This window comes from Pongo pygmaeus, chromosome 1 (genome assembly GCF_028885625.2).
Source record: "Pongo pygmaeus isolate AG05252 chromosome 1, NHGRI_mPonPyg2-v2.0_pri, whole genome shotgun sequence".
NCBI lineage: Eukaryota > Metazoa > Chordata > Mammalia > Primates > Hominidae > Pongo > Pongo pygmaeus.
In genome coordinates this window covers 203,562,694-203,576,320 of record NC_072373.2, presented here as the reverse complement: position 1 = coordinate 203,576,320, position 13,627 = coordinate 203,562,694, and the positions used below count along the sequence as shown (strand labels likewise).

Here is a 13,627-nt window from a genome sequence, read left to right as displayed (position 1 = left end):
ACCTGGCATGCAGTAGGTGCTTGATGAATAATATGCTGGGTGAGGCTGGGCGCGGTGGCTTGCCTGTAATCCTAGCACTTTGGGAGGCCGAGGTGGGCAGATCACGAGGTCAGGAGATCGAGACCATCCTGGCTAACATGGTGAAACGCCTGTCTCTACTAAAAATACAAAAAATTAGCCGGGCGTGTTGGCAGGCACCTGTAGTCTCAGCCACTCAGGAGGCTGAGGCAGGAGAATGGCGTGAACCCGGGAGGCGGAGGTTGCAGTGAGCCGAGATTGTGCCACTGCACTCCAGCCTGACTCTGTCTCAAAAAAAAAAAAAAAAAAAAAAAAAAAAATGCGGGGTGAATAAAAGATTAGCCTTCTAGTTAATTGGCTGTCCTTGGATTGAATGTTTCCTGGCAAATTTTCTGTGACTGAGAGGATGTCCCTTGAAGGTACTGTTTCAGACATATCTCTTTTTCTGTTTTTGTTTTGTTTTGTTTGAGACACGGTCTGGCTCTGTTGCCCAGGCTGGAGTGCAGCGGTGCGATCTCAGCTCACTCCAGCCTCCACCTCCCAGGCTCAAGTCATCCTCCCAACCTCAGCCTCCCAAGTAGCTTGGACTACAGGCACATGCCACCACACCCAACTAATTTTTGTATTTTTTGTAGAGATGGGGTTTCGCCATGTTGCCCAGGTTGATTCCAACTCCTGAGCTCAAGCAATCTGCCCAAAGCACATTGGGCAGCCTCCCAAAGCACTAGGATTACAGGTGTGAGCCTCTGTGCCTGGCTGACGTACTCCTTCTAATGGTAAAAGCAGAAATGTGTTTGGATCTCACTTTTACTGCTTCCTACTGTCTGAACTTCAGTTTACTTTTCTGCAAAACGGGATCAATGAAACCTGTCCTTTATGGCTCAGAATTGCCCAGTATCAAGTGAGATCATGAATATGAAAGTACTTTATATATTGTAAGACACTAGTCAGTTTAAGTCCACTCTGGCCACTCACATGCACTTGGAAAATATTGAAAATGGAAAGACTGGTTTACCTGTTCAGTTCCACTTCTTGGTGTTGAGTTCCCCAGGAGAACCCCTAACCAACTCTCTTCCTGTCTCTTTTCATTTGCTCCCCCAGGGTCACTCAGGATGTGTCAACTGTCTGGAATGGAATGAGAAAGGAGAGTAAGTATGAGCTAGAGCACCTGAAGGGTGCTGGGGAAGGAAGTGAGGAGGGTGGAACAAGAAGGCTCCTCCTGAGTGGATCCAAGGAAAAGAGTGGACCCAGATGAAAAGAGACTGCTGCTTTCTGCTGTTCTTCAGCTTAGCCCGTAATTTTCAACACAATTAAACAATTAATCTCAGATAGATGGAAAGTTGGATGACCATCCAAACCCTGTTTTGTTTTGTTTTGTTTTGTTTTAGAGACAGAGTCTCGCTCTGTCACCCAGGCTGGAGTGCAATGGCGTGATCTTGGCTCACTGCAACCTCCGTCTTTCAGGTTCAAGCGATTCTCCTTAATCAGCCTCCCAAGTAACTGGGACTACAGGCACACGCCACCATGCCTGGCTAATTTTTTGTATTTTTAGTAGAGACGAGGTCTTGCCATGTTGCCCAGGCTGGTCTCAAACTCCTGAGCTCAGGTAATCCACCCGCCTCAGCCTCCCAAAGTGCTAGTATTACAGGCATGAACCACCGCGCCCGGCCCAAAACCCTGTTTTTTTAATAAGCCAATGTGTTTAAGAATAATGGAAATTTCTTGGCCGGGTGTAGTGGCTCACGCCTGTAATCCTAGCACTTTGGGAGGCCGAGGTGGGTGGATCACGAGGTCAGGAGATTGAGACCATCCTGCCTAACATGGTGAAATCCCGTCTCTACAAAAAAACAAAAAATTAGCCAGGTGTGGTGGCGGGCACCTGTAGTCCCAGCTACTCGGGAGGCTGAGGCAGGAGAATGGCGTGAACCTGGGAGGTGGAGCTTGCAGTGAGCCGAGATCGCGCCACTGCACTCCAGCCTGGGGGACAGAGCGAGACTCCATTTCAAAAAAACAAAAGAATAATGGAAATGTCTTAGGACAAAATAGAAGAGAATCAGCTGTTTACAAGGCAACCTTAAATTCTGTGACATTTACTGTTCTTCAAATTCTGTAACCTAACTCCTTGTAAACAGAACATGGGATGGGGAAAGGGAGCTTAGGAATTTGAGGAGAGATCACAATCCCTCACTCTGCTTTCAGCTTGCTGGCCTCTGGTTCTGATGACCAGCACACGATTGTGTGGGACCCGCTGCACCACAAGAAGCTGCTCTCCATGCACACGGGACACACCGCAAATATCTTCTCTGTCAAGGTGAGCAGGACAAGCTACAGAGCAAGCACAAGAGTGACTGGGCTGTGGCCATGCCATGTTGGTATGTGTGTGTCCCATATACCGCCTAGGGTCACAGACAACCTTATGATCTAACTATCTGTTGGTGATTCCTGAAACCTCATTTCTCTTCCATGTTCTTCTTCCTCTTTTAGAGCTAAGCGGCCAATTCTAGATGAATTTATCTTTATGTGAATGGTAGTGGTGGGGGTATGGTTCTGAACATGAACTTAGAGAGCAGGTATACCTGGGTTTGACTCCCTTATCTGCTTCTTGGGCAAATCACCTGACCTGTCTGAGCCTGTTTGCTCATCTTTAAAAAGGAAGCAGCGAAGGAAAATCTCCCAGATTTGTAAACAAATTAATTTTTTAAAAAGGAAATAACATTCTACAGGGTTGTGACAGTTCAATGAGATAATTGATAAAAATAAAGTATGTGCCTAGTGCTTTTTATCTGTTCTACCCCTTCATAGGAAATGAATATTTTGATTTGTTGGAGGAGGAGAGTTGAGCTGAGGAGAGGTGAGAAGGGGACTTAAAGTGTCTTCAGACCTTTGAAGCTCTGTTGAAGCCCTGGAAATGACATGAGACATTTTTTTTTTGTTGCGGAAAACAGACCTAGGACTAGTGGCTATAAGTCCACAGAATTAAATGTGGGCCTGAGGAAAGAAAGAACTGTCTAATGCGTAGAGCTCTTTGAAAAATGTAGAATGGGCCCCTGGAGGAGATGAGTAAATGTCCTGTCTCTGCACTTGTCCACTCGCCAGGTGCTTTATCTCCAAGGTTTAAAGTTGGAAGAAATGGCCTGCAAGGAAGGGCCTTCCCAGCTCTGAGATTCTATAATGGATAGATGTGAGAATGAAGTTGTCCTTCGGAAAGTCTCACTATTCTAAGAAATGTTTTCCTAATTAATATCAAGAGGAATTACAAGATACCTGAACAAGATGATAGCTCCAAACCTACTTGTTTTCCTAAACGCTTTTTTCTCCTCAAGCTGTGATTCTCACCTTTAGAGACAGAACAATGAAGATTTACCTCTTACATGACTAACGGAAACTGCTTTCTGCCCCTGCAAAGAGTTTAGGTCCAATTTTAGTCTGTACAGTTAGGCCTGGGGAAGGGGACCTAAGCCATTAGTTTAGCATCAGAGCACAAGACATTGAGTTCTAACACCAGAATTTCTTAATAGTCTTGATACTCCCTAACGGTAAGACCTTGGGAAAGGCACTTACATGCTGACTCTCAGCCTCCTCTTCTATTAAAAAAAAAAAAAAAAAAAAAAAACCCAAAAAGGAATTCTTCTTTCTTTAGGTAGTGGAAACACTGCAGATGTATATTTATTTAACTCATGCGCTCCCCCTGGTGGTGACTATGGTGTGCGATGCATGTGGCAGCAGCCACAAGATCATGACAAGGGCTCCCCAGTTTATTTCTGCTGTGCATTGAGTGTATGCTGTCTCTAGACAGGATTAAAGACTACTGGTTGTCCCTAAAATAATTAAATCATGTTTATTTCATCTAGACCTTGTTCTTTTTTTTTTTTTTTGAGGCTGAGTCTTACTCTGAATGTCGCCCAGGCTGGAGTGCAGTTGGCACAATCTTGGCTCACTGCCACCTCCGCCTCTGGGTTCAAGCAATTCTTGTGCCTCAGCCTCCTGAGTAGCTGGGATTACAGGTGTGCACCACCACGCCTGGCAAATTTTTGTATTTTTAGTAGAGATAGGGTTTCACCATGTTGGCCAGGCCAGTTTCAAACTCCTGACCTCAGGTTATCCACCCACCTCAGCCTCCCAAAGTGTTGGGATTACAGGCGTGAGCCACGGTGCCTGGCTAGACCTTGTTCTAATGAGCCCTTAGAGAAGCCTATGTGGAAAGAGTGAATTGTTGCTGTTTGTGAACATTTAAAGTCAAGTGGGACATCAGCTGTTTCAGTGTAGGACATTGCCCCTTCCCCAACACTACCACTCAGCCTTGTTGTGGGGAGGAACTTTTAAATTAAAAAAAAAAGATATTTCAATTTTTTGAACTCACACGAGAATTCAACACCACTCTCAAATATTTTTCATCCTCAAAGTTATGTGATAGAGCTACATACTTTCTTTCTTTCTTTCTTTCTTTTTTCTTTCCTTTTTTTTTTTTTTTTTTTTTTTTTTTTTTTTTTTTTTTGAGACAGAGTCTCGCTCTTGTTGCCCAGGCTGGAGTGCAGTGGCAAGATCTCGGCTCACCGCCGAGTAGCTAGGACTACAGGCATACGCCACCACACCCGGCTAATTTTTTGTATTTTTAGTAGAGACAGGGTTTCTCCATGTTGGTAAGGCTGGTCTTACCAACCTCAGGTGATCCACCTGCCTCCGCCTCCCAAAGTGCTGGGATTACAGGTGTGAGCCACAGTGCCCAGCCCAGAACTGCATACTTTCTTTTTTCATTATTTGAAGCTATGGTTGCAGCTGTTTTTTTCTTATCAGATGTCATCTGGAGCATTTTGTTCTTGCCTTTATCAGGATGGTGGTTTTTTGTTGTTTTTTTTTTTTGAGATGGAGTCTTGTTTGCTGTCACCCAGTCTGGAGTGCAGTGATGCCATCTCAGCTCACTGCAACCTCCACCTTCCGGGTTCAAGTGATTCTCCTGCTTCAACCTTCTGAGCAGCTGGGATTACAGGTGCACAGCACCACATCCGGCTAATTTTTTTTTGTAGTAAAGACGGGGTTTCACCATGTTGGCCAGAGTGGTCTCAAACTCCTGACCTCAGGTGATCCACCCACCTCGGCCTCCCAAAGTGTTGAGATTACAGGTGTGAGCCACAGCACCTGGCCTGTGTTTTGTTTTGTTTTTTTTTAAATAAATACTGCATAGAGATGTATCCTCTTGATGCTCAGCCCTTCCCTATGGTCCAACATTTGAGCTGTTTCCAATATTTGCTATTATAAGAGGCATCCAAGCATTTCTGACCAGGCCCCTTTTTTCTTTTTGGATTATTTTCCTTTTTTTTTTTTTTTTTTTTGAAACGGAGTCTCGCTCTGTTGCCCAGGCTGGAGTGCAGTGGCGCGATCTCGGCTCACTGCAAGCTCCGCCTCCCAGGTTCACGCCATTCTCCTGCCTCAGCCTCCCGAGTAGCTGGGACTACAGGCGCACGCCCAGCTAATTTTTTTTGTATTTTTAGTAGAGACGGGGGTTCACCGTGTTAGCCAGGATGGTCTGGATCTCCTGACCTTGTGACCTGCAAGCCTCGGCCTCCCAAAGTGCTGGGATTACAGGCGTGACCCACCATGCCTGGCCTGGATTATTTCTTGGAAGTGGAAGTTTTGAGTCAAAAGATAGAAATTGTTTTTAATCTTTGTTACTATTACCAGATTGTTTTTCAGAAGCAGTGAAACTAATTTAAAACACTCATTCCCAACAGGGCATTCTGGCTCATGCCTACAATCCCAGCACTTTGGGAGGCCTAGGCAGGTGGATCACCTGAGGTCAGGAGTTCGAGACCAGCCTGGCCAACATGGTGAAACCCTGTCTCTACTAAAAATACAAAAATTAGCTGGGCATGGTGGTGCACACCTGTAATCCCAGCTACTCAGGAGGCTGACACAGGAGAATCGCTTGAACCTGGGAGGTGGAAGTTGCAGTGAACCGAGATTGCACCACTGCACTCCAGCCTGGGTGACAGAGCAAGACTCTGTCTCAAAAAAAAAAAAAAAAAACAACCACACACACCCATTCCCTTAAAACACTCAAAGTCTTTTTCACTTCAGGACTAATTTATTACTTAATCTCTAGGTTACTAAGTAGTCATCATGAGGCAAGTAGGGCATGTGGGAGTCAGACAGACTTGGGCTTAAACACAATCTTGCTGTATATTACTGCTGAACCTCAAGGGTTTGTTTTGTTTTTTTTGTTTGTTTTTTTTTTGAGACAATCTCGCTCTGTTGCCCAGGCTGGAGTACAGTGGCACAATCTCAGCTCACTGCAGCCTCTGCCTTCCTGTAGCCTCTGCCTCCCAGGTTCAAGGGATTTTCCTGCCTCAGCCTGCTGAGCAGCTGGGATTACAGGCATGAGCCACCGCGCCCAGCCTGCATGGGCTCATTCTCTTTATCTGACATGGAGAGAAAAGGGTGCAGACATCCAGGCTAGCCTCCTTCCGTGGCCATTTCTACTCTCACCACCCACCCCTTCCTCCATTTCTCCTAAATAGTTCTTGCCTCACGCTGGGGACCGCATCTTGATCACGGGGGCAGCCGACTCTAAGGTGCATGTGCACGACCTGACGGTAAAGGAGACCATCCACATGTTTGGAGACCACACAAACCGGGTGAAGCGCATCGCCACAGCGCCCATGTGGCCCAACACATTCTGGAGTGCTGCTGAGGATGGGCTTATCCGGTAAGAGTCTGGGGCATCTAGTGGGGCCTGTCGCTCCCCCATCCCATCATCCTATAGTGTTTCCTTCTGCAGACCTAGCTGTTTCCCTCCAGCAGAGATCTAACCTCCTTTGTCTGCCCAGGGCAGTTGTCTGTGTACAGACTCCACTGGGAACATTTGCTTACTCCGCCCTCACCTTCCTCCCTCTTTGCCCTCTTTTGCACTACCTCTAGGCCCACAAGCTTTTTCTCACCACCTCAGGTGTCCAGGGTCTCTACTGCCTCTGGGCATTCACGTTACTCTTTCCTCTACTTGAGATTCTCTGTCCCCAGCTCTTCCCATGTCAGACTCTTTCTTATCCTAAGGAGATCAGCTTGAGTTACCTCTTCAGAAGCACCTTCTCTGACCATCCTGTCTAAAGTAGACAGACGTTATTGCTTGTTTTAACAATTATATCCTCTGTAACTCTAATTGCCACCTGTAGTTACTTTATTTTTATTAATTAATTTATTTTTTGAGACAGGGTCTCACTCCATTCTATTGCCGAGGTTGGAGTGCAGTGGCGTGATCATGGCTCACGGCAGCCTTGACTTCCTGGGCTCAGGTGATTCTCCCACCTCAGCCTCCTGAATATCTGGGACTACAGACACACTCCACCATGCTTGGCTAATTTTTCTAATTTCTTTTGTAGAGATAGGGTTTCTCTGTGTTGCCCAGGCAGGTCTCGAACTCCTGGGCTCAAGTGATCCTCCCTCCTCGGCCTCCCACAGTGCTAGGATTACTGGTGTGAGCTACCACACCTGGCCTTATTTTATTTTTACTTATCGGTTTACTTTTTTGTCTGTATCCTCACTAAATAGTAAAAGTAAACTGTCTTAGAACAACTCCATGTCTATGTTGTTTTTGGTTGTGTCCCTAGAGCCCAGCACAGCGCCTGGCACATAGAGCCACTTGATACATTTCTCTTGAAGAGTTGGTCACTGGCTATGTACCTGGGAGGGGCAAGCCAGCCAGAAATGGTAAAATGGACTGTCCCCTTTTCCAGTGCCCTGCATTGTTACACGTTTGCCTCTACTTCCCTTCATTCTAAAATGGTGTTGTTGCTCTTCTTTAACTCCTTCAGATATGACCTTAGAACTTCTTCTCATCTCCGCAGCCTGCTTTAATCTGTCTCCCTTGAGTTCCTGTAGGACTTTGTGCCCTCTTTCCTTTTACAGATGAGGAATATCTAAGTCATACATAAATTATAACATAGTCAAGAGCAAGGCAATGAAGTCAGACAGACCTGGGGTCAAATCCTAGCTCTCTCACTCAGTATTTGACTGGGATAAGTCACTGCATCCCTGAACCTCAGACTACAGAATGCACTTGGTCAGTGGCAGGTCCAACTCTGTGTAGCACTTTTTGACCTTGGCTGACCAGATTTTGCCAGGGCCAGCTGGTAGAAGCTGAGCGTCTAGCACATCGGGTAGGATCCTAAGTGTTTAGGCATAGGCACAGTCAGAGAAGGTGTCCTAGCAGAAGGTGAACATAAGCTGGGCCTTCCAGAACAGACAGGATTTGGATGGGCAAGGAAAAGCAGAGTGTATTCCCCAGCTTGAGCAGAGTTTGCAAAGGCAGAAATAAACATGGCATGTGCAGGATAAAGAATTCTGTAGTTATAATTGACCCACATTTAGAAAACTGAGGAATAAGGTTGGAGAGAGATGTGAAATTGAGTCTTGAAAACCAGACTGAGGAGTTTGGTAAAAGTAAACTTGTGCTAAAAGTATTGAGGAATCTGCAATTTTTTGAGCAGGAGAGTGATGTAAAATAATATTTTAGGAAGAGCAGCCTGGTGAAGATGGCTTAGAAAGACAAGGTGAACAGCAAAGAGGTGATAACAGATGTCTAGGCAAGAGGGGTGAGCATATAGGTGATGTCCCCCCTACCCACCACTCTCTGAGGATACCTGTGTATTGGCAGCACAAAGTTTCCCCGTCTGGAGCGGTGGGAGTTTGCTGCTGTTTGGTAGACTTTTTGGCATTACCTTTACTGCGTGGATGAGACTTTTAGGCTTGCCTTGGCCCATGGTATATCTAGATAGCTCTTAGATGATCTGCAGATTCTCTTTTCTGTCACCTCCATACCTTGTTTCATGAAAGAAACTAAATTAGGTAGGAGTGGAGCAGTGTTTAAGATGCAGTCTCAGAAAGTTTCCCCAGCTCTGCACTTACTAGCAGTGTCATCTCAGTCAGGTTATTCAACATCTTTGAATCTCAGTATTCTAATGATACCTAGGGATGACGTTAGGAATTAATTAAGGGGCAATACTGGACATAAAGCACATTTTCACTAAGTGTTGGTAATCAGTAGTAGTATAATAGTAGCAATAATACTGACATCTGTAGAATATGTACAGTAGTATCCACCTTAGGAGTTCTAGTAGAATGAAATAGAATGTGTGAGAAGCCTACTACAGGTACCTGGCACACTGTGGGCACTCAAGAAATGGGAGTTGTTTTTGACATTCTTATTTAGAAACAGGTCCAAAGTCCCTCCCAATCCTCTTGCATAACAAGAACTTGTCTTTTCCCCCGCCTTCCTCGCAAGGACCCCAAGCCCCAATTCCCTAACTCTGTCCTCTCTCACAGCCAGTATGACCTTCGAGAGAACAGCAAACACTCGGAGGTGCTGATTGACCTGACAGAGTACTGTGGCCAGCTGGTGGAGGCCAAGTGCCTCACCGTCAACCCCCAGGACAACAACTGCCTGGCAGTTGGGGCCAGCGGGCCCTTCGTGAGGCTTTATGACATCCGCATGATCCATAACCACAGGTATGAATAGTTCAGCCTCCTGTCTCCTGTGAGTAAGTCCCCGGAGAACCTGCTGCCCCTTTCCCTCACTGCCATTGCCATGCCCTCTTCTTCTATCACAGCTCACTGCAGCCTCAACCTCCACCTCCCCGGCTCAAGCGATCCTTCCATCTCAGCCTCTCAAGTAGCTGAGACTGCAGTCACACGCCACCTCGCTTGGCTAATTTTTTAATTTTTTTGTAGAGGCAGGGTCTTTCCATGTTGCCCAGGCTGGTCTCAAACTCCTGAGCTAAAGCAATCTTCCCACCTCGACCTCCCAAAGTGCTGGGACTACAAGCATGAGCCACTGTGCCTGGCCCCTTCTTTTATTTATTTATTTATTTATTTATTTTTTACTTTTTTTTTTTTTTTTTTTTTGAGACAGAGTCTTGCTCTGTCACCATGTTGGAGCACAGTGGCACAATCTCAGCTCACTGCAACCTCTGCCTCCCGGGTTCAAGCTGTTGTCCTGCTTCAGCCTCCCAAGTAGCTGGGATTACAGGCACCTGCCACCACACCTGACTAATTTTTGTATTATTAGTAAAGACGGGGTTTCACCATGTTGACCAGGCTAGTCTTGAACTCCTAACCTCAGGTGATCTGCCCACCTCGGCCTCCCAAAGTGTTGGGATTACAGACATCAGCCACCACACCCAGCCTGGCCACTTCTTTATGAAATGGACTTTCTTCAATTTTGTGATTTTTAAAAAACTTAATCCTTGCTTATGTTGAAAAATATGAAAAGTATAAATTAGGCCGGGCGCGGTGGCTCACGCCTGTAATCCCAGCACTTTGGGAGGCTGAGGCGGGCGGATCATGAGGTCAAGAGATCAAGACCATCCTGGCTAACACGGTGAAACCCCGTCTCTACTAAAAATACAAAAAATTAGCCGGGCATGGTGGCGAGCGCCTGTAGTCCCAGCTACTGGGGAGGCTGAGGCAGGAGAATGGCATGAACCCGGGAGGCGGAGCTTGTAGTGAGTGGAGATCCTGCCACTGCACTCCAGCCTGGGCGACAGAGCAAGACTCAGTCTCAATAAAAAAAAAAAAAAAGAAAAGTATAAATTACCCATAATCTCTTATATAAATTCCTTATAATTTCCTTATATTTATTTCTTCTTATAATTTCTTATATAAATCTCTTACAGTGTCTTTCTCAAAGAAATCACTGTATATAATATTTCCTGCTAGTTCTTATAACACTCAGAACCCCCACAGCACTCTCAGACCTGAGTTGTCTCTCCAGCCTGGGCTTTCCATGATTCTTGGGATGGATGCAGGAATGTCGCCTGTTTATTTTCATTCATGGGCTTGGTGACCACTGCTGTGCCTCACACACTGCATGGCTTGGAGCGGGTCTTGAACCTTAGCTTGCTTGTTTGTAAAATGGGAAAGATAAGGTGGTCATGAAGACCCAGACAGCTTATAGGACCTACTTGGTAAAGCACTGTAATGTATATGTCTGTAATTGTCTAGTTGGTGGGCCTTTGGGATTGCTTAGGTAAGGAAGAAAAATACCTCCTGTATCTCTCAGATACAAATGTAAGCTTTCTTCTAGTGAGTGTGGTCTGGTCTAGCCAGGGGCAGTGCTGTGACTTTAACCTATATGATTTTCCTTCCCACCAGAAAGAGTATGAAGCAGAGCCCTTCAGCGGGTGTGCACACCTTCTGTGACCGGCAGAAACCCCTTCCGGACGGTGCAGCCCAGTATTACGTAGCAGGTAGTGCTCAGCACAGCTCTGGCCCCAAACTCTCGGCTAGATGCTGACTCTTTTGGGGGCAGTCCAGGGAGACAGCATGGCATGGTGGTCAAGAGCAAGGGTTTTAGAGTCAGACAGACCTGAGTTTTAATCCCAACTCTGCCATTGACAAGCTATGTCACCTTCAGCAAATTACAGAAAAGAAACTCATCAAGGTTAAGTAAAATGGGGTTATAATGACTAAATGAGATAAAATATATGAAGCAGCTAGCCCAGTGCATATAGTAAGGGCTCAACACTTGTAGCTGCTTTTATGCTAAAGTTGATTGGTATCATTTTTGATATGACTGATTTCACACAATCTCATGCCCCTTTGAAGGGGACTGGGACACTACTATGACTGGGCTGTTCCCTGCAGGTCACCTGCCAGTGAAGCTTCCTGACTACAACAACCGTTTGAGAGTGTTGGTTGCCACCTATGTGACCTTCAGCCCCAATGGCACAGAGCTACTAGTCAACATGGGTGGGGAACAGGTATGTACACATAAGGTGGTTCTGCCCCATCACCATTCCATGCCCAGCAGCCAGGGGCATGTACCTTAAGTTCACTGCTGAGGCAGACAAGATGCAACAGCCTTATGGTAAATGATGTTACATTGAAATGTGTGGTGATGTGGCATCATTGGAGTTCCCAGAGAGATGTCCTAGCTCAGTCTTTTTATTTCATTTTTTCTTAATGAAGTAGACAGAAGTATGATAGTATGACATTTTGGTTAAGAATATAGGCTTTGGAATTGACAGACTTCTGTTCACATGCTGGCCTGCTGTTTAGCAGCTGTTTACTGTGACTTTGAGCAAATCTCTTTATTTTTCTGAGCCTCAGTTTCCTCATCTGCTATTTTCCTAGGAGGAAATCCCTGGGGCTCAGAGCATACAGCTCAGAGCAAGCTGTGGGTTAGTGCCAGCTTTGGGAAGTGTTCTTTGATACTGGCAGGTTGCTAAACCTTCTGTTTGTGTGCTCTCGGGATATTTAGTAAGCCTTGCATACATTTATTTACTCTACCAACACTGAGCACTTACTCTGGGACTAGCATTATTATAAATATAAGAGAGACAAGTGGGAAATATGATCCATCCCCAGGCTGATGGGAGACATGACAAATGAAACAGTTAATGACATTACAAGGCAAGGCCCAAATATGTACAAATGAAACAGGATGCAGAATAGGTGAGGATAAGCCAGATATTCCTGGACCTGTCCAAGGAATCATGAAAAGCTCAGGAGTAGTGCTAGTAATATAAAATGAGACATTTGGCTTTGTGACCTTTGAGGACTTCTTCATCTTTTTAAACATGTGACGTGTTTTTTTTTTCTTTCTTTTCTTTTTTTTTTTTTTTTTTTGAGTTGGAGTTTCGCTCTTGTTGCCCAGGTCGGAGTGCAATGGTGCAATCTCGGCTCACTGCAACCTCCGCTCTGCCTCCTGGATTTAAGCAATTCTCCTGCCTCAGCCTTCCAAGTAGCTGGAATTACAGGCACGTGCCACCACACCTGGCTAATTTTGTATTTTTAGTAGAGATGGGGTTTCACAATGTTGGTCAGGCTAGTCTCGAACTCCTGACCTTTGACCTCGGGTGATCCGCCCACCTCACCCTCCCAAAGTGCTGGGATTACAGGCATGAGCCACCGCACCTGACCTTTTTTTTTGTTGTTGTTGTTTGTTTGTTTGTTTGTTTTGAGGCAGGGTCTCACTCTGTCACCCAGGCTGGAGTGCAGTGGTACAATCTTGGATCACTGCAGCCTCGACATCCCAGGCTCAAGTGATCCCCCCACCTCAGCCTCCTGAGTAGCTGGGACCACAGGCACACGCCACCACACCTGGCTAGTTTTTGTATTTTTTGTAAAGATGGGGTTTCGCCATGTTGCCCAAGCTGGTCTCAAACTCCTGGGCTCAAGCAACCACCCTCCTGCCTCAGCCTCCTAAAGTGCTAGAATTACAGGCTACGCCACCATGCCCAGCCAAATGTGATTCTAATTAATGATAGTATTTCAAGCAGGACTTTGGGTAGATCAGATAGCCCACCCTGAATGCTAGAGCTAGGAAGATTTTCCAGCCTGAGGTTTGCTGGAAGTACCTCTTAGGATAGCCTGATGGTTCTCTGCTCAACACTCACTGTGTTCCAAGACTGTGGTTCTTGAGAAGCCAAGTCCTGGTTACTGGTTCAACCACATCCTTACCTCACAGCTTCCATCTCTTTTTTTGCCCCCCTCAACTCTAGGTCTATTTGTTTGACTTGACTTACAAGCAGCGGCCGTACACCTTCCTCTTGCCTAGAAAATGCCACTCCTCAGGGGGTAAGTTCTCCCTTAGGGTATCTCTGCTGAGGTGGTGTAG

The 13,627-nt window shown here is 45.9% G+C and overlaps 1 protein-coding gene across 1 annotated transcript in view; it reads left to right on the top strand.

The window, feature by feature from the left end:
* Nucleotides 1-13,627, top strand: part of WDTC1 (WD and tetratricopeptide repeats 1) — a 73,162-nt gene that overhangs the window by 47,760 nt on the left and 11,775 nt on the right. Inside the window, exons 4-10 of the mRNA XM_054498840.2 lie at nt 1,120-1,166; nt 2,218-2,329; nt 6,534-6,721; nt 9,334-9,516; nt 11,161-11,255; nt 11,653-11,768; nt 13,512-13,587. Of these exons, the coding sequence (XP_054354815.1) occupies nt 1,120-1,166; nt 2,218-2,329; nt 6,534-6,721; nt 9,334-9,516; nt 11,161-11,255; nt 11,653-11,768; nt 13,512-13,587 (817 nt within the window). The remainder of the gene's footprint in view (nt 1-1,119; nt 1,167-2,217; nt 2,330-6,533; nt 6,722-9,333; nt 9,517-11,160; nt 11,256-11,652; nt 11,769-13,511; nt 13,588-13,627) is intronic.